Source organism: Oryctolagus cuniculus, chromosome 15, assembly GCF_964237555.1.
Source record: "Oryctolagus cuniculus chromosome 15, mOryCun1.1, whole genome shotgun sequence".
Taxonomy (NCBI): Eukaryota; Metazoa; Chordata; class Mammalia; order Lagomorpha; family Leporidae; genus Oryctolagus; species Oryctolagus cuniculus.
The window spans coordinates 70,277,943-70,300,811 of NC_091446.1; the positions used below are offsets into that span (position 1 = coordinate 70,277,943).

At 52.3% G+C, this 22,869-nt stretch overlaps 1 protein-coding gene across 2 annotated transcripts; it reads right to left on the reverse strand.

Moving 5' to 3' along the window:
* Positions 1–866: 866 nt before the first annotated feature.
* PLAC9 (placenta associated 9) lies at positions 867–20,012 on the reverse strand. 2 transcript variants are annotated; one of them, XM_070057919.1, is made up of 5 exons: positions 19,441–20,012; positions 4,343–4,411; positions 3,362–3,453; positions 1,888–2,011; positions 867–1,500 (listed from the first exon to the last, which is right to left on the reverse strand). In XM_070057919.1, exons 1-5 carry the CDS (start codon positions 19,502–19,504, stop codon positions 1,490–1,492), a joined length of 360 nt encoding a protein of 119 aa, XP_069914020.1. In that variant the 5' UTR covers positions 19,505–20,012; the 3' UTR covers positions 867–1,489. The 2 variants fall into 2 exon arrangements, with proteins under 2 accessions (XP_069914020.1, XP_069914021.1); XM_070057920.1 differs by lacking the exon at positions 4,343–4,411 and having other exon boundaries at positions 19,441–19,625.
* Between the last annotated feature and the right edge of the window lie 2,857 nt (positions 20,013–22,869).

Genomic DNA, 22,869 nt, shown 5'->3' on the forward strand with positions numbered 1-22,869 from the left:
GACCTGCCTTCCGAGAGCTGCCCAAGAGAGACCTTCAGGCTGAGGTGGACTTAACTCAAATCCACATGAAGAAATAACATGGGGAAGGCCGGCGCTGTGGCCTAGCAGGTAAAGCCACTGTCTGCAGTGCCAGCATCCCACATGGGCGCTGGTTCGAGCCCGGCTGCTCCACTTCTGATCCAGCCCCCTGCTAACGCACCTGGGAAAGCAGTAGAAGATGGCCCAAGTGCTTGGGCCCCTGCACCTATATGGGAGGCCTGGAAGAATCTCCTGGCTCCTGGCTTTGGGCTGGCCCAGCCTTGGTCATTGCAGCCACTGGGGGAGTGAACCAGTGGATAGAAGATTCTCTCTCTCCTCCACCTCCTTCTCTCTCTCTAACTCTGCCTTTCAAATAAATAAAAAAACAGATCTTTAAAAATAAATAAAGTTAAAATGTTTAAAAAGCCGTCAACAAACGAAGAGCAGAAGGAAGCATTTTAACCCAAGAGAGAGCATCTACGGAAGGGTCAGGAAGGGTAAGACGGCACAGCTGACCTGCAGGACCGCCCGGTGGCTCCGCCCTTCCAGAAGTTCAACACAGCGCTACCGTCTGCCACAGCAGTGTCATTCCTCGGGGTCAGCCCCCAGAGGAACGGAAGCGTGTCTGCACAAAGGTGTAGTGACCATGCACACCAGCGTTATTTATGAGGGCCCCAAATGCAGAACTCCAAGGCCCGTGAAGTGAAGAATGAATGACTAAGACGTGGACCCACACAATGGAGCATTGGTCACAACGAGGAGTGGAGTGGGGTGCTGGGACACGCTGCAGCCTGGAGGAACCTTAACGACGTGCTTAGTGAAAAAAGCCAGACGCCAGGAGCCACGCATTTCACGATGCATGTATCTAAAACAGCCCAGAGTGCAGGGTCAGAAAGCTTAGTGATTTCCAGGGGGGGTGAAAATGACCGTGTAATAGGCGCAGGGTTTCTGTTGAGGGTGACAAAAAAAAAAAAATCTTCAGGAATTGGTGGTGACAATTGCGCAACATTGTGAAGGTACTGGAAGCCACTGAATTTGTACAAAATGGTGAATTTCACCTCCACAGGAAATTTTATGGGCACACAGATCCCAGAGGAGTCTCAGTACAGCGCAGGTTCTGATTGCAGACGTCTCGGTGGGGCCCAAGGGTCTCCGCTGCTGACAGATGGCCAGGTGATGAGTGGCGGCTCACCTGCGCCACGCCGAGCAGCAAGGCCACCCAAGGGCCGCAGGTGCCAGCCCCTGCCCCGTCTCTCCCCACCAGTCAGGAGGGCGGACGCACCGATGGACAGGGACTCGCGGGTCTGAGCCCGGGGCACGGCTGCAGAAGGTGGGAAGCGGCTGCGGTTACAGGGGTCACTCTGGCAGCACACGCTGGGGGACCAAAGGAGCAGCTTTCTATCGCACAGAAAGCTGGGGATGGAAGGGCGCACGCATCGCCTCCGGCTGCCGGCTCCTCCACCTCTCCGGCTCAGGAGAGATCTGAAAGACAGGGGGCAGCCTGGAGTGAGCAAGCAGTGGTGCCCAGCCGCCTGCCCCTCCCCTTCCCAGTCCCTGGGGCACACGCTGCTGGGGCAGGTGGCGCCCCCCCCCCCCGACCAGTGCGGGTGGCAGCAGGGACAGAGCAGGAGAGGTCCTCAGGTGAAGGGAGCCATAGGAACTCTGGGGCAAGAGAACGGCCCGTGAGAGAGGCAACCCGTCTTCCAGAGCCCTGGCCTGGCGCCGGGCTGCAGCACCCCTGGATTGGGGAGGGCGCCCCCCACCTCTCCCCCTGCCTGTCTGGGCCACCCCGGTGGGGGTGAGGCAGCCATCCCAGCCCCACGTGCCAGAGGCCCAGAGGCCATGGTCGCTGCTCCCTGAACAGCTCACCGCCCGCGAGGAGGTCAGGGGCCGGGCCGAGGGGGCCCGGGGGCAGGTTCCAGGCCAGCTCCTCCAGCAGGCCCAGCAGGCCTTTCACTTCCGCCTCCAGGTGCTCCACGGTCTTCTCCACCGTCTAGAGTGTGAGGGGCAGGGGGCAAAGTCAAAGACAAGGGCAGCGCCAAGCTCACCGGGTCCAGTGGGAGGCGGTGGGGAGGGGACTAGGTGCTGAGGGACTGGGCCCCGTTCAGGTTGTGGCCCTGCCTCAGTTTCCCCGGATGACAGCATCTCAGGGATTTGCTGTCCCGGCTCTGGCCCTCAGTGGTTTCTCTCAGCCAACGGTGAAGCCACGGGAAAGAGCTTTCTCCCTTTGGGCCTTGGCAGCCTCAAGCCCACATTCCCTTTACTGCCCTGCCCCCTGGTGGCAATTCTGCCAAACAACAGGTGGGAGATTTTATTTTTTTAAAATTCAGGATTCTTAGGGTTTTTTGGTTTGTTTGTTTGTTTGTTTGTTTCGTGCCGGTCTGGTAAGGCCTGCAGACCTCTTCCCAGACCAGTGCTTTTGGGACACCTGGTGCAGTGGTTAAGATTCCACTTGGGATGCCCAAATTCCATATCGGAACGCCTGGGTTAGAGTCCTGGTTCCATTTCTGATTATAGCTTCTTGCTAACATCAGGAAGGCAGCAGGTGATGGTTCAAGTACTTGAGTCCCTGCCACCAAAGCGGGAGACTCAGCCTGACTTTTGGGCTCCTGACTTTGGTCTGGCCCAATCTGGGCTGTTGTGAGCATTTGGGGAGTGAATGGATGTGGGTAGAAGACCTTTCTCGCTTTTTGTCTTTCTCTGCCTTTTAAATAAATAAAATATTTTAAAAGTGCCTTAAATGCAAAAATAAAATACATACCAGGTGCATCAAAATATTATTCAAATATTAAAGACTAGAGTTTTGATATCATGTATTTGTTAACTTACTAAATGCCAAGGTTCAGCACGGGACCTCACAAGGACAGTCATTCTGATATACTGAGGAATACAAGTGACAGAGCTATTCATAACTGCAGTGGGATGAGGTTATCTGTGATTTCTACTGATGACAAAGTCATGAACGATACTGCTAGTAAGTTGGGGTTTGTGGTCTATACTTAAAAAAATAGGAATGATAGAACTAAATGAAAGATTTGTGCCGGTAAAGATAGAAGTTTTTCCCCATCCAAGTTTACGGACTCAAGTTCCAAACCCCGGCTGTGTAACCAGCACAGTGACTGAATTTCCACCTTCCCACACAGTCAGGACTGGGAAACCCCTGGTAGGGTGACCAAAGCCACTGGGGAAGCCAGGGGTGGAGAAGGCAGGCCAGCCCCACAGCCCCGGCACGCCCAGAGGTGTTCCTGACATTGCATAGCAAGGTTGCACCTGCGCCCCAGCAAACCACCAGCCTGGCAGAGGGTCCTGAGGCTGCCCCCGCCCCCTGGGTCACCCGCGTTACCTCCTCCATGATGTCTAAGTGGCCTTGGAGAGCCACGTGCTGGTCACAGCTCCCAGCTGAGTCTCCTCGCGGTGTGCTGAAGGGCTCAGCAGCTGGGGGAAGACAAGGCTTGTCACTGCGGGTCCTAGGACTCCGGCACAACACTGGGTCTCACAAAGGGCAGCAGATAAATGCCCGGGTGTGGGTCAGTGCCCACATTTCAGCCGCCCGCATCACTTACTCGTCTCCCCGGCAAGGACACGTGGGGACTCGGGGACCTGCCTGAACCAGGTGAAAAGGGAGGAGAGGTTCTAGCCCGGGAGACCGGCCGAGCCAGAGGCATGACCCAGTGCGGCTCACTGGGCAGCCCTCGGGGGGTGGGGGTGGGGGCGGGGGCTGGTTGGGATGTCCAGGGTGGGTGGGAGAGGGGACTGGCAAAGGGAATCCTGCAGATTCCCACCAGGGTAGAGCTCGATCCCAAGGTCTTAGAACACTAATTGTGATGTTTCTTGGGAATCGATTTTAACACAAGGGTTACTTTGAAGTTTTAAATCCACAGCTCGAAAGACAGGTCTTTGAAGGCTGGGGCTGCTGCGGCAGTTGGGCAAGAAGTGATGTGTGCAGGCGGGGGCGGGAGGAGGAGACAGGAAGAGTGGCGCTATCACAGCAGCTGATTGACATCCAGGCCAGCCTGTCCTAGTGGACACTTGCTGCATGTTGACCATGCACCACACGGGAGTGCAAGAGAAGGTGCTGATCCGGTCAGCCTGTCCCCAACTTATACACAAGGAAACGGAAGCCCAGAGGAGAGAAACAATATGAAGAAAATCACACTGCTGGGGCGGGTGCTGTGGCACAGCAGGTTAAGCCACCACCTGCAACACCAACATCCATATGGGCACCAGTTCAAGTCCTGTCTGCTCTACTTCTGATCCAGCTCCCTACTAATGCGCCTGGGAAAGCAGCAGAAGATAAACCAAGTCCTTGGGGCCCTGCACCTACCTGAGAGACCCAGATGGAGTGTTCCAGGCTCCTGGCTTCTGTCTGATCCAGCCCTGGCTGTTGTGGCCACTGGGGAGTACACCAGTAGATGGAAGATCTATTCCTCTGTCTCTTTCCCCCTCTCTCTCTAACTTTGCCTTGCAAATAAATAGAAGAAAATCTTTTTTAAAAAATCACACTGCTAGGAAGCAGAAGCTCTGGGATGCATTCAACCTGCTTAAGTCTTCATTGTTTTTCTCTTAAGATTTATTTATTTATTTGAAAGGCAGAAAAAGAGATAGAGAGAGGGAGAGGGAGAATCTTTTATCTGCTGGTTCGCTCCCCAAATGGCTGCAACAGTCAGGTCTGGGCCAGGCCAAAGACAGGAATTCCATTGTGGTCTCTAGCAAGGGTGCAGGGGCCCAAGTCCATGGCCATCCTCCACTGCTTTCCCAGGCGCATTGCCAGGGAGCTGGATCAGAAGCAGAGCAGCTGGGACTCGAGTGCCGGAGCTGCAAGCAGCAGCCTAACCTGTTGTAACACCCCTGCCCCTCAGCTCTTGATTCATTGTGTTTCTCCTCAATATTGGTTTTGTTTTTTTAAGATGTTATTTATTCATTTATTTTGAGAGGTAGAGTTACAGACAGGGCGAGAGACAGAGAGAAAGGTCTTCCATTCGCTGGTTCAAATGGCTGCAACGACCAAAGCTGTGCCGTTAAGAAGCCAGGAGCCAGGAGCTTCTTCTAGGTCTCCCACGCAGGTGCAGGGGCCCAAGCACTTGGTCCATCTTCTACTGTGTTCCCAGGCCATCAGCAGAGCTAGATAAGAAGAGCAGCTGGGACTTCAACTGGCACCTATATGGGATGTGGGTGCCACAGGCAGAGGCTTAGCCTACCTCGAAGCCAGCCCAGTGTTTTTTGTTTGTTTGTTTTTCTTCTGGTGCCATCAATCCTAACTCCAGAAAACTTAGTAGTCTGGCTCTGAGCTCAGGTTTCACAGTTGGTGGCTCTGAGATTCCTGCAGGACACCAGCATTGCCCGGGAATGTCACTGGAGAAAGGGCTGTGGAAGCTGGGGGATTGTCTTCTCTGGGGTTCTTGTCTTCATGCAAGAAAGATTTCAGGCGTGAGACAGAGAGCGCAGTGATAAGGCTTTATTGGGGAGAGGGCGTCCGTCAGGACGGAAGGGACAGAGAGAGAGAGCACTCAGGCGCTCGGACTTGGTTGAGTGGAGAGAGTACACAGGTAGGAAGTCAGAAATTGAACCCAAGTGTGTGAGAGGGGCCTGAAGACCAGCACCCACTGCGGAAGCTCCAGAAGGCCAGCATCTTGCACCTCAAAGTCCAGCCCAGACCCTGATCACCTCCCAGGTGGTCCCAGCCCCTCCCCTAAGGAGAGCTCCCAGGAGAATTCTCTCTCCTCAGGACCAAAGGGGTTACCTGACCTGATAACATGGGGCAGTAAAACCTTCACAGACTCCCTAAGGGAAGGCCCTCTGCTCTGCTCCCATCCTTTGTCCTGGAGGAGAGGGGGAGGCGGGTAAGCAGACTCCCTCAAAAACCTCGGGAGTCCAACCGGACAGCACTCAGCCCTCTGCCTCTCAGCTGAGCCCGCCTGGCCGGCCCAGGTGTACTCTCTCCACTCAACCATGTCACCTGGCTCTCCCCCAGTCCTAGCTACTGGGCGCTCTCTCTGTCCTTTCCATCCTGACGGATGCCCTATCCCCAGCAAAGTTTTATCACTCCGCTCTCTGTCTCATGTCTCACTGTGTGAAGACAAGAACCCCACGGCTTCCACGGCCTTCCCTCCGGTTACATTCTGATCCAGCTGCCTCTTAAAACACCTGGGAAAGCAGCAGAAGATGGTCCAAGAGCTTGGGCCCCCGAATCCACAAGGGAGCTCCAGATGGAGTTCCTGGCTCCTGGCTAGTCCTGGCCGATTTGACCTTTGGGGAGTGAACCAGCATATGCCCCGCCCCCTTCACTTAAACAAATCTGGACAGACAGAGAGTGATAAAGAAGCCAGGAGCCAGCATGGCCTTGAGGCAGCAGGGAGGACTCGACAAGACAAGGACAGGGAAAGAGAGCCACAGGAGAGCCTTGCAGTGGGGGAGGGAGGAGGGTGTGCTTAGGTGACAGGAGGATGAGAAGGGAGAGGGAGGTCAGCAGGTGACCACGTGGCTCCTGGAGAACTGGCCCCTGAAGCTTGGTTTGTGAGGATCACAGGGTCCAGGGTCTGGAGAAGTGTTTATCATTGTCTTTCTGTTTTCTTAAACTTTGGGGAAACACAACCAGGCCCAATGACAGGAAGAAGTCAGGGAATGCATTCCCTGGAAGGAGGCCATGGACTCCCCCAGGGCAGGCGGGGCAGCCTGGGGAGGGAATGTGGCAGACATGGCCAGCCGTTGACCTGCAGGGCCAGAGAGCTGAGTGTGCTCCCCAGGGCCTCTGTTCCCTCTGCCAATCACAGAGAATCACCTGCTGAACCCCCCCTCCCCGCCCCGCCCCTGGACAAGAGCCTGTGTTTCCAGGAATTCTGTAGGCGGTTTGTTGAAAGGGGGTCATGGTGAGAATATTTACTTATATCACAGAAATCTACAAGTGCTTCTTAATTTGTTTTGTGTGTGTGTGTGTGTGTGTGTGTGTTCTTGAGAGGCCGTCCACTGAGTAGGGGACTTGAATAAGCAGAGGGTTTCCCCCAGGGGATGTGGAGGAGGGAGGCATAGTAAGAAGACCATGCAGAATGAGCCAGCATCCATTAGGAATTTTGGGAACACCGGTCTGCCCCCAGCAGGGCTCCACAGATGGGGTGCAGAGCAGCAAGAACGAGGGTGGACGGAGCTGGAAGCTGGAATTCTGCAGGATGAGCCTGGTGCAGCCAGGAGCCAAGGGCGTACGATGTGACCAGCCAGGGGTCAAGGGAGCGAGCTCTGGAGCTCAGCCTGGATAAGGGAGGGAATGAGGGCCAATGAGCTGGAGGTTCAAAGGCTGTGGGAACGACAGAGGGAATGAGTTTCACACGCTGCCAGCATCAAGGCTCTGGCCATGGACATGGGCATCGGAAGCAGGGTGCAGTAGGAGTTATTGGAATCAACCTCTCCAGATGTTGGGTAAGAAGTCAGATATGAGCTTATGTGTGAGTGACAAAGGCCTAAAGAGAAGACGACCATGTCCAGCATATGCATGTGCATCTGAAAGTCATCCGGATAACGTTTAAGGGACAGCCCAGTGTTCGCATCCTGCCCTGCCCCCTTCTACCGGATAACCTGCCAGGCAGGGGGTGGGGGGTGGGGGGTGGGGTGGAGGAGTGGGGTCCCGCCCCTTCTGCCTGTCAATCTTCCACAATCTTCCAGATGCAGCCCAGTATCTGCATTTCAAATATACCCTGCTCCCATCCTGATTCTCCAGGGGGTCTTGGTCACCCTTCCTCTAAGGGGGGGGGGGGGAGTGATGCCAGCCAGACTTCCCCCTGTCTGATAAACTCCTATCTGAGTTTTCTCCCTGGAGTTTTTCTATTTACATCCAAAAAGTCCTTTATTCCAAGAGGAGCAGAGATGGGAAAGCAAGACCCATCTCCTTAAAAACCCACAGCCTCAACCGGACTGGGCACTCAGCCCTCTGCCTCTCTGCTGAGCTGCCTGGCTGGCCTGGTCAGGTGCAATCTCTCCACTCAACCATGTAACCTTGCTCTCCCCTCCCAGTCCGAGCGACTGGGCGCTCTCTCTCAGGTTCTGTCTGGAGAGGTGCCCATCCGTTCTTACGAATGTCCCTTCCCTAATAAACTTTGCTACTTTACTTCTCACTGCTCTCTGTCTCACGCCTGAATTCTTTTCTTGCGTGAAGACAAGAACCCTGCCATTCACCGGTAACACAGATGCAATTTTTTTTTAAGATTTACTTATCTATTTGAAAGGCAGAGTTACAGAGAGAGATGAAGAGGCAGAGAATGAGAGAGAACTTCTATCTGCTGGTTTATTTCCCAAATGACCACAATGGCCAGGGCTGGGCCAGGCTGAGGCTGGGAACTTGGAATTCCATCTGTTTCCCATGGAGGTGGCAGGGGTCCAAGCGTTTGGGCCATCCTTCCCAGGTGCATTAGCAGGGGAGCTGGATTGGAAGCCAAGCAACTGAGACTGGAGCAAGTGCCCAAAGGGATGCTGGCGTTGCAGGTGGTGGCTTAACCCAATGCACCACAACGCTAACCCCTGGGGCAAAATTATTTTTTATTTTATTTTTTTAAAGAGTTTTATTTATTTGAGAGGTAGAGTTACAGACAGAAGGAGAGACAGAGAGAGAGAGAGATTCCCTCAGCTGGTACACTCCTCAAATGGCCGCAATGGCCAGAACTAGGCCAGACCAAAGCCAGGAGCCAGAATCTTCTTCTGGGTGTCCCACATGGGTGCAAGGGCCCAAGCACTTGGGTCATCTTCCGCTGCCTTCAGCAGTGACTGCTAAGCCTAGTGGTTATGGTGCCAGTGCCCCATTATGGAGTGCTTGGTTTTGATAACTGACTCTGTTCGCAATTCTAGCTTCCTGTTTTTTTAATTTTTTTAATATGTGTTCATTTATTTATTTATTTATTTATTTTTGACAGGCAGAGTGGACAGTGAAAGAGACAGACAGAGAGAAAGGTCTTCCTTTGCTGTTGGTTCACCCTCCAATGGCCGCCATGGCCAGCACACTGCAGCCGGCGCATCGCGCTGATCCGAAGCCAAGAGCCAGGTGCTTCTCCTGGTCTCCTATGGGGTGCAGGGCCCAGGCACTTGGGCCATCCTCCACTGTACTCCCAGACCATAGCAGAGAGCTGGCCTGGAAGAGGGGCAACCAGAACAGAATCCGGCATCCCGATCGGGACTAGAACCTGGTGTGCCGGCACCGCAGGCGGAGGACTAGCCTATTGAGCCGTGGCACCAGCCTCTAGCTTCCTGTTAATGCAGACCGTGGGGCAGGGAGCGGTGGTAGTAATAGCTTCAGTCACTGGATTCCTGCCACCCATGTGGGCCACCAGGATTGAGTCCCTGCCCTCAGCCACCATCTGTTTGTCTGCTTCTAAAATAAGTAAAAATTTAAAAAGATAAAAGCCTCTTCGAAAGACACCGGTGCGGTGGGCCTGGCATTTGGTGCAATGCTTGGGACACTTAGGATAGCGCCATCCCATATGACACTGGTGCTAGGCTTCAAGTCCTGGCTCCACCCTCAGTTCCAGTCTCCTGCTGATGCGGACACTGGGAGGCAAAAGTCGATGGATGGCTCAAGCAGTTGGGTCCCTGCCACCCACGTGGGAGACCCGGACAGGATTCCTGGCTCCCAGTTTCGGCTCAGCCTCGTCCTGGCTGTTGTGGGCATTTGGGGAGTGACCAGCAGATGGGAGATCTTGCCCAAAATTAATAAACATAAATTTCTAAAAAGAGAGAGAAGCCCGGTCAAAAGACGACAGTATTATTGTGGAATTTGGGGAGGGAAGAGTATGTAATAATGGCTCTTTGGTTATTTTGTTAAAGTGAGTCTTTTAGAGACCCATATTGAAATATTTATGGAAGAAATGCTATGATGTCTTGGATTTACTTGGGGATAATGCAGGCCTGGGATGGGGCTGGGAGAGAGGCGTGGGTGGGTGTAAAAGGTCAATGAGATTGGCCTAGAGTTGCCTGTTGTTGAAGCTGTGTGATGAGAGCGTGAGGATGGATGGTCCGACCATTCTGTTTTTGCGTACACGAGGGTACTTCACAAAGTTCGTGGAAAATGGAAATGAAAAGATAAATTTATTTGCGTGCAAAAAATTTTGAATTCTGCAGGTTTTTAAAAAAAATTTTTTTTTTTTGACAGACAGAGTGGACAGTGAGAGAGAGAGAGACAGAGAGAAAGGTCTTCCTTTGCCATTGGTTCACCCCCCAATGGCCGCCAAGGCCGGCACACTGCAGCCGGTGCACCGCGCTGATCTGAAGGCAGGAGCCAGGTGCTTCTCCTGGTCTCCCATGGGGTGCAGGGCCCAAGGACTTGGGCCATCCTCCACTGCACTCCCGGGCCACAGCAGAGAGCTGGCCTGGAAGAGGGGCAACCGGGACAGAATCTGGCGCCCCGACCGGGACTAGAACCCAGCGTGCCGGCACCTCAAGGTGGAGGATTAGCCTAGTGAGCCGCGGTGCCAGCCAGGTTTTTTTTTTTAATACACATTTTCCATGACCTTTTTGAAGGCTCCTTGTATGGTCTGGAATGTTCCATTCTAAAAGCCAATTGTCTGATGGGATTGTTGGCAAAAAGCACACACTCGTGGGCGGAGTGCACCCACATAAAATGCTCAGAACTAGCGGGGAGGAGGAGGTGTGAGAGACCCCACTGGGGCAGGTCTGGAGGTGGCCGTGGTGAAGGGAAGCCATGCTGTGACTCATTTGTCTCATTTGGAGCTGGGGTGCGCAGCCTGTAGGGGAGACTTCCAAGGAGCGGGAAGAGCTGTTCTCACCCGCAGGGTGGGCAGCTGGGGGGAGGAGGGGCCTCCTTGGTGTGAGTCCGGGTATGTACACACCTCTGCAGCTGTGCCCAAGAGCCTCTCACTCATCTGTTCCCTGGAGCCACACCTGTCCGCCCAAGCCCCCATAGCCCTCCCGCTCATACCCTGTCCCCGGCTTAGCAACCCTGCCGGTCAAGTGGGGATCAGCTGGCTTTGGCAGTCTCCCACAATGTGAATTCATTCCTCTTCCTCGGCTGAAAACACCCTGTGCTCTGTGTGTCTGCGATGAGCTCTAACTTGGCCGCCAAACTCCTCCAGGGAAAAGGCCGGGCCGAGGCACAGCCGAACCCCTCACATCTGCACAGAACTGCGCGCTGAGCACCCAGGTACAACTGCCAATGAGCTCAGCCAGGCCCCAGGAGGTCATCTGAGAGAGGGCTTGGAACAGGGCCCTAACTTGCCAGCCTGCCAGCAGCCCCTTCCCCAGCCACCTCCCCTTCCCCGGGGGGCCCCCCCAGCACTGGCTGGGAGGCATTACGACAGCCTCTCACTGCGGGGTGGGGAGCAGCTGTCCTCTCCTCTCTCAGCCTCTGCTGTCTCAGCGTGGGGGTGGCCGCGTGGCGCCCCCTCCCAGCTGTGGCTCCCCCAGGAGGCTCCCTGGGCTTCCGGAGCCTGCTGAGAAGCCTCAGGGAGGAGCTCCCAGGACAGAGACGGAGAAAGGAAAGGAGAGGTTGCTTCTTGGACCAGAAATTCCAGCAAGACCGTAACTGGGGGCCTTCCCCATGCACGTGCGTGCACACACACACGAGGCTGTCAGGAAACAAGAGGAATGGCAGCGGCGGAAGGATTACTAGGACGGACCCTGAGCAGCTAAGCCCGAGGCTCCCCAGCCTCCCCTCCCCACCCCGGACCTCCCTGGTGCTGGGTTGTTTCTGCCCTGGCTCCTGATGTACGCCCTGGACAGTGGCCACGGGTGGAGGAGCAGCACTGGGCGCTGGTGAGGGAAGACTGCAGGGCGGAGCCCAGGGACCGGGGTCGGGGGGAGGCGCCGGGCTGGGTGCCCCAGTTTGAGACGTGGCCCTGGGTCCTGTCCTCTGCGGCTCCCCTCCTGCTTCCAGGTCTTAGGGGGAGATCTTTTGTGTCTCGGACCTGGCCAGTAAGAACATGCCCGCAACATAAAAGATTTCTGTGTGCTGGGTGCGACTCTGAAAGGTGCCGGGAGACCTCAGCGTCACCAGTCACGCCCTGCGCAGGCCAGCAGCTCTGGTCACCTGGGGACACCTGGGGCCTACTTCCCGTTGACTGCATTTGATGTCATAGGATAATAGCACTCACCACATCCACTGTCTGCATAAACACTTGTGATTTGATCCAAACCATCAGTGTCATTTTGAAGCATATTCAAATGATTGCATGACAAACTCCAATCTACAGACAGCTGTCCTGGCTAAAGCTGGAGGAGGAGGCTTAAGCCTCCCACGGGCGAGCTGGGACGCGGAGGAGCATTTGTGTTGCGTTTTCTGGGGCAGGGAAGGGGTCCCTCCCTTGTGTCACTCTCTAGACCTGCTATGAGCCTTGCAGACTGCTCTGAGCGCTTATGGATGTCACTCCAGCACAGTGAGTGTCTGCTGTGCCGATGTTTTACTCAGGGCACGAGAAAGCTGCCCTGACGAAGAGCCTGCCTCGGTTACCTGCATTAGTTTCCCTTCCGTCAATGCAGAGGCAGATCAGCTGGTGGTCGGGGGTGCTGAGGCAGTTTGCTCTCTGAACATACAGGAAACCTAGGGTACTTAGTGAGGGAGCGAGAGAGCGAGAGAGCAAGCTGGTTTACTCTTGGCCAGCGATGGTCAGGGCTGGACCAGGCTGAAACCAGGAGCCAGGAACTCAGTCGAGGCCTCTCACATGGATGGCAGGGACCCAATTTCTTGAGCCATCCCCTGCTGCCTCCCAGGGTGTGCATCAGAGGAAGCTGGAATCGGGAACAGAACCCAGCCCCTCTGGTATGGGACACAGGCATCTGAGCAGCTAGGCCAGACACCTGCCCTGAACATTCATCTTAATCCGCTGAACGAGTTCCGATGAGTTACAATGTAGTAAAACACTTCAAAAACCACAGGATTGGCCTGCGCCACGGCTCACTAGGCTAATCCTCTGCCTGCGGTGCCAACACACCGGGTTCTAGTCCCGCTTGGGGCGCCGGGTTCTGTCCCAGTTGCTCCTCTTCCAGTCCAGCTCTCTGCTGTGGCCTGGGAGTGCAGTGGAGGCTGGCCCAAGTGCTTGGGCCCTGCACCCCATGGGAGACTGGGAGGAAGCGCCTGGTTCCTGGCTTCGGATCGGCGCAGCGTGCTGGCTGTAGCAGCCGTTTGGGGGCTGAACTAGCAGAGGGAAGACCTTTCTCTCTGTCTCTCTTCCTCTCTAACTCTGCCTGTCAAAACAAACAAACAAACAAAACAAAACAAACAAAAACCACCGCAGGATGCTGCCTGTGTGTGTGTGTGTGTGTGTGTATGGATTTTGGTGGATATCTATATATATACATATACATACATATAGATATCCACCAAAGTGTCTTTGAGTAGTTTACTCCTCACTATACCCATTTTTGTAAGAAATACCACAATCCTCACCACAGGCCACTGCATCATCCTCTTTCACCCAAAACAAAAGCAGAATCCTGATTTTGGTCCCTGGGGACCTGGATGGTGCTGGACCCTGACAGCTTCCCCAGTGGAACCTGAGACGCTCGTGGGAATGGCTACACTAGTTAAAAGATCTAGGATCTCAGGATTTAAGATTCCTCTGATAGCAAAATAGGAGCTCAATTAAAGCTTTACCTTCAAAAAAGGTCTCAAGAAACACACAATCCATTTTACTTCACTTAATATGTAAGGAGCATGTACAAATCAATAAGAAAAAATCCCAATGCACAAAAGAAGAAAACTAAGACAATTAGTGAGAATTAATAGAAATGACCAGTATGCCTTTAATTAAAAAACAATTTAACACCAGAGCCAGCACTGTGGTGTAACAGGTAAAGAAAGTTGCTGCCTGCAGGGCTGGCATCCCGTATAGGCACCGGTTCGAGTCCTGACTGCTCCACTTACCATCCAGCTCTCTGCTGTGGCCTGGGAAAGCAGCAGAAGATGGCCCAAATTCTTGGGCCCCTGCACCTGTATGGGAGACCTGGAGGAAGCTCCTGGTTCCTAGCTTCAGATCGGCACAGCTCCAGCCATTGCAGCCAATTGGGGAGTGAACCAGCAGATGGAAGACCTCTCTCTTGCTCTCTCTCTCTCATTCTCTCTGCCTCTCCTTCTCTCTCTGTGCAACTCTTACAAATAAATAAATAAGTAAATAAATAAAGCTTAAAAAAGTTCAACTCCAGTAACAATCAAAGAGATACAAATAAAAATAATAAAGACTCTAAAGTATTCTCACAAAAAACTCCAGGAGCTGGCACTGTGGTGCAGAGGGTTAAGCAGCCACTTACAATGCAGCATCCCAAACCAGAGGGCCACTATGAGCTGTAGCTGCTCCACTTTTCTTCTTCTTCTTCTCTTCCCCTTCTTCTTCTTCTTTTTTTTTTTTTTGCAGTTTATTTTTTATTTTATTATTATTATTATTATTATTATTATTTTTGACAGGCAGAGTGGACAGTGAGAGAGAGAGACAGAGAGAAAGGTCTTCCTTTTTCCATTGGTTCACCCCCCAATGGCCGCTGCAGCTGGTGCACTGTGCTGATCCAAAGCCAGGAGCCAGGTGCTTCTCCTGGTCTCCCATGTGGGTGCAGGGCCCAAGCACTTGGGCCATCCTCCACTGCACTCCCGGGCCACAGCAGAGAGCTGGCCTGGAAGAGGGGCAACCAGGACAGAATCCGGCGCCCCAACTGGGACTAGAACCCTGTGTGCCAGCGCCGTAGGTGGAGGATTAGCCTAGTGAGCCGCGGTGCCGGCCTCTTCTTCTAAGAATTATTTTATTTGAAAGAGTTACAGAGAGAGGTCTTCCATTCCACCGGTTCACTCCCCAAATGACCACAACAGCCAGGGCTGAACTGATCCAAAGCCAGGAGCTTCTTCTGAGTCTCCCATATGGGTGCAGGGGCCCAAGGACTTGGGCCATCTTCTGCTGCTTTCCCAGGTCATAGCAGACCGCTGGATTGGAAGTGGAGCATCTGGGATTTGAACTGGCACCCATATGGGATGCTGGCGCCACAGGCTGGGGCTTTAACCTGCTGTGCCACAGCGCTGGCCCCTAGCTGCTCCACTTCTAATATAGCTACCTGTTTATACACCTGAGAAGGCAGTGAAGAACCTGCCCGGATCAAGGTGCAGCTATTTTAGACTAGGCCTAACCGGGCCCTGGACCCTAAGCTAAAAGCTCCTAAAAAAAGAGAAATAAACTCTCCTTGTGATAAGCTCCCCTAGCAACAGCCAATCAGCAGATAGCAGGGAAATCTCTAAAGTTCCAGGTGTCTTTTCAGGCAGTTAAGGTGACTGATTATATCCCGAGACCCTGCAGTTTGGCAGGTTCACCCTAGTGGCTCGGACCCTAGACTTTAGCCAATCATTTTAAAAAGCATCAACCCCAAAGCCATCTAACCACCTTTACTAGGTCCATTCCCACCACTGGACGCACTAATCAGCTTAAGAGAGGTTCTTTGAATTTCCCATGGGATGAGATGATTTGCTGAATGGTGCTATAATGTATAGAATGTCTCTGAAAACCCTATATAAACCCCGCAAAGGAAACGGGATGGGTCCTTGTCAGAAGACTGCTGGGACAGTTGGAGGTGTGGACCCTAGCCTGGGCCAGAACAATAAACCTCTTTGCTTTTGCATCACCAGATCTCTCGTTGGGTTAACTGAGTCCGATCCGACACCGGTCTAACAGCAGCAAAGGATGGTCCAAGTCCTTCAGCCCTGGCCACCTACGTAGGAGACTGAAGGAGTTCTAGGCTCTTGACTTCAGCCTGGCTCAGCCCCAGCTGTTGTTGTGGCCATTTGGGGAGTGAACTAGCATATGGAAGATCTTTCTGTCCGTTTGTCTGTCTCTCTCTCCTTTTCTGTTGCTCTGCCTTTCAAATGAATGAATGAATGAATGAACAACAAACAAATGAAAACTCTTTTTGGACTAGTTCCAGCTTCTAGATTTAGCTATAAGTTAGAAAATACAAGGGGCAGAGAAACACTTAAATGACCACATGGGGTTGCAATTAGCCAAGTCTATGTGGAGAAATTTACAGGACAAGCTTAGCTTCTTCAACAAATGGATTTTAAGGAAAAAGGATGGAGTGAGAACTTACTTATTTAAACAGACTTAACAGACATATTACCAAACGCAAACCTTATTTGAACCAAACAAATGAAATGCTAAAATATATAGCACAACCAGAATGCTTTTGAATATTGATTAAGTATTTGATGATACTAAGGAATTATCATCCATTTTTGGAGTGATAATGGTATTGCAGTTATGTTCATTACAAGAGTATTGATCTTATAGAAATACACAAAGACATATTTATAGATGAAAATATGTGTGCCTGAATTTCCTTTATAATATCTGAGGGAAATGAGACAGAGTAGAGATTATACAAGTTGGGAGGCCCTTACCTAAATGCTTGGGGTTGGAATTACATTGTGGCCATTTGAGGAATGAACCAGCAGATGGAAGATCTCTCTCCTTGCCTTTCCCTCCCTCTCTCTGTAACTTTGACTTTCAAATAAGTAAATAAATCTTTTTTAAAAATTACAGATTTTTGGAGGATTTCAGATTTTCAGATTAGGAATGCTCAACCTGAATTGTACTTGTTGAAACAGGGTTGGCAGATACATTATACTGTTCTATTTTTTGTAGTACATTTTTTAAAAAATTTATTTATTTTTTGAGAGGTAGAGATACAGACAGAGAGAGACAGAGAGAAAGTTCTTCCATCCACTGGTTCACTCCCTAAATGGCCACAATGGCTGGAGCCGAGACCATTCAAAGCCAAGAGCCAGGAGCTTCCTCCAGGTCTCCCATGCAGGTGCAGGGGCCCAAGCACTTGGGCCATCTTCTGCTACTTTCTCAGGTGCATTAGCAGAGTGCTGGATTAGAACAGTTGCAGCCAGGACAAGAATAGGCTCCATATGGGACGCAGGCACCGCAGGCAGAAGCTTACCTTACTACACGATAGCATCAGCCCTGTGCAGTATATTTTTGAATCAAAAATTTTTTTGTAGGGGCCGATGTTGTGGTGCAGTAGGTTAATCCTCTGCCTGCATCCCTATGGGCGCCGGTTCTAGTCCCGCCTGCCCCTCTTCTGATCCAGCTCAATGCTATGGCCTGGGAAAGCAGTAGAAGATGACCCAAGTGCTTGGGCCCCTGCACCCACGTGGGAGACTGGGAGGAAGCACCTGGCTCCTGGCTTCAGATCAGCACAGCTCCGGCTGTTGTGGCCATCTGGGGTGTGAACCAACGGAAGGAAGACCTTTCTCTCTGTCTCTCCCTCTCCCTCTCACTGTCTATAACTCTACCTTTCAATAAATAAATAAATAAATAAAATCTTTTAGAAAATTTTATAAACAAAAGTTAAGAAAAAAAAATGGATATTATCTTCAACCTGAAGGTTATACACGAAATGTGTGAATAGAGGAGTGAGCGGTGTGGTCCAGTGGTTAAGCCACTGCCTCCTGTATGGAAGTGCCAGTTTGAGTACTGGTTACTCCACTTCTGGTCCAGCTCCCTGCTGATGCTCTTGGGAAGCAACGGATGAAGGTTCAAGCACTTTATTCCTGCTACCTATGTGGGAGACCTGGATGGAATTCCAAGTTTATAGCTTCAACCCAGCGCAGTCCGGATTCTTGCAGGCCTAGGGAGTGAACCAGCTGATGGAAAATTCTCTCTTTCTCTCTCTCTCTCTCCTCCCCTCTCTCTATGTTGCTCTGCCTTTCTAATAAATAAATCTTTAAAAAGTGAACTTATATTCATGCATGTATTTATACTTTCCTCTTTATTTTTTCTTAATCTGTAGCTTCTAAACATACATAATCAGAAGAAAAAACTTAATATTTTAAAGGAAATTCACATTAAAGTGTATATACCAATTGTGGCTACAGGGGCCACAGAAAATCAGCCAGTCACAGGCTCTGCTGGGTGCCCTCAGCTCTGGGAGTGTGAGGCCGGGCAGAGAGGAGCTGGGCCAAGGAGGATTTGTACCGAGGGCCTGGGCAGGCACTCGTTGGCAGCCTTGTGATGAAACGGCTGATTCTCCTGAACAGGTGCAGAAACGGAGGCTCAGAGAGAGCCCTGGGGTTGTCCAAGAGAGCCAGCGTCCTGTGTGTGGATGCCTGCTCTTGGCCGGGCACATCCCGGGGTCAGCAGCAGGTGTGTGTCACTCCTCCTCGATGAGCCCTGCCTAGGCCCGGGGCCTTTCCTGGAGTGCCTGCCTACACAGGTCATGTGGCCCCAACAGGGACCCGGGAGGCTTCTGTCCCAGCACAGGGTCCAGCGAGGGGACAGGAGGGCTGGGTGCTTGGTGAGGGCTCTGAGCCTTCCCTCCCCTGGGCACTCGGATGAACCACGAGCACTCTCTGGCTTGCACCCTGCACAGTGCTGTGGAATGTGCAGTTCTGGGGTGACCTCTCTGTCACTGTCATCCTGTCTGTGCCTCACCTGTGCAGGGGCAGCCTGAAGACCACTGGCATGAGAAGGGGAATAAAGCACACAATGCAAAGCTTGGAACTCAGCCAGGGGCGTGTGCACACGGGGGTGGGGGGTGCTCGCCCCCTGTTTCTCCACTCAAAGCAGCTCAGCCTTCAGGAAAGCTCTCCGGCAAGCTGGATCCTGGGGCTGCGTTATGGATTAAGGTGCTGTCTGTGACGCCAGCACCCCATATCAGGACGCCGGGTTGAATCCTGGCTGCTCCACTTCCAAACAAGCTCCCTGCTAGCCTGGGAAAGCAGTCCAAGTGTTTGGGTCCCTGCCACCCACATGGGAGACCCCGATGGAGTTCCTGGCTCCTCATCGGCCTGGCCCAGCTCTGCCTGTTGCAGGCAACTGGGTAGTGAACCAGTGGATGGAAGATCTCCTTCTTTTTTCAAATAAATAAATACATCCTTTAAAGAAACAAACCTGGAATCTGACTCTGTCCCCACACGGCAGGGGCCGTCTGCCTGGCTCCAGGATGGCCGGATGGCCGTGTGGGGCCCTGCCTGGGTCACTGGCCTTGGAGCTCAGCTTCCAGTGCATCGCCCTGGAAAGCCAGGCCTGCTCCCAGCTGGCCTCAGGGCTGCCCCACCCTACAAACTTGACCTTTTACCCCTTCCTGTCTCCTTTCACCAGCAGTTTGGCACCCCCCCCCCCCCAGCTTTTCTCAACTTTCTCAATAGGTTTTTCTGAAAACATCGGTCTCCGTCTCTCTCCATTTCAATCCTTGTTTCTTGCTCTGTTGCTCTCAACTCCTTTTGCTTTCTGCCCTAACTGGTATCTGTGTTTCTCCAAAACCTCTTTCTAATCCCTTATTTCCCCTCTCCCCTGTCTCTCTCTGTGCCTCTGTTCCCCGCCGGTTCTGTCACTCCCTCCTTCCCTCCCTCCCTGCCTGGCATCTCTCTCACTCGCTCATCCCCACCTTGCCCTCGGCGGGCCTCCCGGGCTCCCAGTCCCCTGCCCGCAACGCGGGCCCGCGGCCCCTACTCACCGGCCAGAGCGCCCGCGGCGCGGAGCAGGGCGAGCCCGGCCAGCGCGCACAGCAGGGGCCGCATGATGCCGGCGGGACCGAGCGCTGCGCGCGTCTGCCAGCGACAGCCCTCCGCGGGATCGCGCCGGGCCAGCCCGGGAGGAAATGCTCCCAGCCCGAGCCAAAATTCCTGGGCGGCTCCGGGCTTTCTGGCTCGAGTGAACCCGCCCCCTCCCGAGTCCCTCCGCACCCCGGGAGCAGCGCGGAGCCCAGAGACCCCCCGCGGGCGGAGGGGCAGTCATGCTGGACTGGGAGCGTTCCCAGGCAGCGGCTGCACTGCCGGGGCCCCGGGCGCGGGGTGCAGGGCGCAAGGGGAGGCTGGGCGGCAGCTCCGGGGTTCAGGCAGTCGCTGTGAGCTCCTTGCACAGAGGGGTAGACTGAGTCCCGCTGTCACCCACAGCTGTGGCACAGGCGCCAAAGCCCTCCCCCCCCCCCCCCAGGTGCGAAGAAGCTTTTCTCCACGAGGAACAAGAAAGGGCTCCGATGGCCTCAGACAGCGTCTGTGGGATCGCAGGCTTGCTGTTGGGTCTTCTGTAGGAAGTCCTTCTTCCGGGAAAGAAGGGACAGTGATGTGAAAAGATGCTTTTCCAAAAAAACGTTAAATCAGGACTCACACAGATATAAAATGAGCAGGAGCTAAAGATTTTATCGAACTCATTAATAAGGGATGCACCCTAGAAAGTCACTATCAGTCCAAAAAACAGACACAGATCTGTAATATTTTTCTTTCTTTATTTTTATTTTTTTGACAGGCAGAGTGGACAGTGAGAGAGAGAGACAGAGAGAAAGTGAAAAGTTAAAATTGTATATGTGCGGGTGTAAAAAGTTAAGCTTACAGGTTATAACATTCCTGGTACAGCTGTAAAAATAAGACAGAGTGAAGTAGCACCTTGACAGTAGGGACTCCATTTTGGAGCACTTGAGACTCCATTCTGAGAAAGCACCCCCCCACCGTGAGACTCTGGTCTGAAACTATGATCTCAAATAGTCGGACAATAGCAGTGCACTACATCACCCTTGGCAGAGCACAAAAACCCCCTAGCATGATTGCTCAAGTGGCACCTGGGTTACCTGGGCTAATAATAAAGATGTGATTTGTCTGTGTCTTACATTAATGTCAAGTCCTAATTGCTAATTGTAATCTTGTAACTGGTATTGTCAAGATTATGATGAATATTAATTTCACTTAGGTTTTAGGTTATGTTGACCCCAGTAACCATATACTCTCTTTTGATTTTATATACTCTCTTTTGATTTTAGCAACTGTGTATAGCAACCATGCATAGCAACCATGTATTTCCCCCCTTCCTGGTTTTGCGGTTTTTGCCTTTATAAACCCTAACCTTTGGTTATTCGGGGCTGCTCTGCTCATGTATGATCGGACAGCCCCAGCATGCTGGATAATCAATAAATCTTTAACCCTTTGCTGGTTGCATGAGAGAAAGGTCTCTTGGAGTCGTTCCTCGCGTGGTGGGCTTTTTCAGACTCTAACAAAAGATCTTCCTTTTTTTTTTTCCCCGTTGGTTCACCCCCCAATGGCCGTGCTGATCCGAAGGCAGGAGCCAGGTGCTTCTCCTGGTCTCCCATGGGGTGCAGGGCCCAAGCACTTGGGCCATCCTCCACTGCCTTCTCAGGCCACAGCAGAGAGCTGAACTGGAAGAGGAGCAACCGGGACAGAACCCGGCGCCCCAACCGGGACTAGAACCCGGTGTGTTGGCACCGCAGGTGGAGGATTAGCCTATTGAGCCTCGGTGCCAGCCTGAAATATTTTCATCAAAGTTTTTGTTTAGTTATTTGAAAGGCAGAGTGAGAGAGAGAGATATCTTCCCTCCCCATATGGCCTCAAGGGCAGCAGTTGGGCCTCACCTGCTGTCCTGTACCTTATCTGATATAGACTGTGATATTGTGCAAACAGAGGCAGGAAGGCCTGGAGTCACCTGAACCTGTACACGTGGCAGGACTGGCCTATCTAGAGACAAAAGAACTATTTTGCATTGCTATCAGTTGTGGACAGTTTACAGCTCTGTAAAAGCAAAAGGCCCCAATACAATCAAAATCAGAGTGTTCAGCAGAGGCTTAAGCCTTGCATTAGATAGGTAAACTCACATCTGCCTTTAGGGCATTCACAAAGCAGTCAGGCTTATAATCTTAACAGACCTCACCTAGGGTAGGAGTATGCATGCACCTAGGGTAGGAGTATGCATGTCCAGCCTCTCTGATCTGCCCTGGAGACCCTCACAGGCCCCTTTCTACAGATCAGCTGTGCAGTCTGATTTGAAGCCCTGAGATAACAATACAAAGCACACACACACCTTGCAACTCTGTTACCTTCTTCCTTTGGAAGCAGACTGGGTGGGTTTCTTAATTCTAAGAACTGGATGGGATTTTAAGGCAGCTTCAAAGCATCCTGCAGTGGTTTAGAAGAGAACAAGTGGAAATTCCCCACCCCTTTACAGAACAACAAATGCATTAGAAAAGGTTGAGTTTTGGGGAAAACAAAAGGCCCAGCCCTAATGTATCTGTTGTTGTTTTGTGGCTCCAAATGGAGCACTTTCATCTCATGCCTTGGGGCTGCCCTGAGGATCCAGTCTCCCTCTCCACCTTCTCCTGGGCTGTGGCCATGACTGTGGCTGTGGCCGTGGCTGTGGCTGTGGCTGTGGCTGTGTGGCTGCCACATGAACCGTAACTCGTACTTCCTCCTCCACAGCAAAATAAGAAATTCTGAGTCAGTGAAGGAGACTTGGATCTACAATTGAAAAAAAAAAAAAATTCTCCTGGGAATTATGATGCCCAGATGAGCTGGTTTAGAAGAAGAAAAGGTTTATTCCAGGAATGCCAAGAATGTGGTAGGAACACTCCTGGGTAGTGTAGCCAGGTGGAAAGTTGTCAAAGAACAGCCAAACCCACAAGGATTCTTACAACGCACACAGCCAGTGGGCTTCAGAATATTTTGAATTTAATGTTATAAAACTGTATACAATGCTTCCTTGTGGTGGAGCACGGAGTGAGTATATGGAGTATAGCATAAAAACCGCCACTCACTACACTCCCCATGCTCAAGGGTCCCGTTCAGGCCTCTTGGTTTAGCGGGCTTTTCCTTACCCATCTTGTGTTGCCCATCTGTATAATGCAGATTAAGACATAAACATGTAGACATTGGAATGCAACATGAGATTTTTATTTAAAAAATTTATTTTATTTATTTGAGAAGCAGAGTTACAGAGAGAGAGGGGGACACACACACATAGATATCTTCCATCTGCTGGTTCACTCCCCCAATGGCCTCAATGGCTGGGGGATTAAGCCAGAGATCAGGAGCTTCTTCCTGGCCTCCCATGGGGGTGCAGGGGTCCAAGCACTTGGGCCATCCCCCTCTCCCTTCCCAGGCAG

Excerpts from the sequence above, each read along its gene's own strand:
- PLAC9 (XM_070057919.1), bottom strand. The coding sequence starts at position 19,504 with ATGCGGCCCCTGCTGTGCGCGCTGGCCGGGCTCGCCCTGCTCCGCGCC. Across the intron at positions 4,412-19,440 it reads CGCCGCGGGCGCTCTGGCCG|TGGCCACAACAGCCAGGGCT; the intron begins GTGAGTAGGGGC and ends TGTACTCCCCAG. Across the intron at positions 2,012-3,361 it reads ACTTAGACATCATGGAGGAG|ACGGTGGAGAAGACCGTGGA; the intron begins GTAACGCGGGTG and ends CTCACACTCTAG.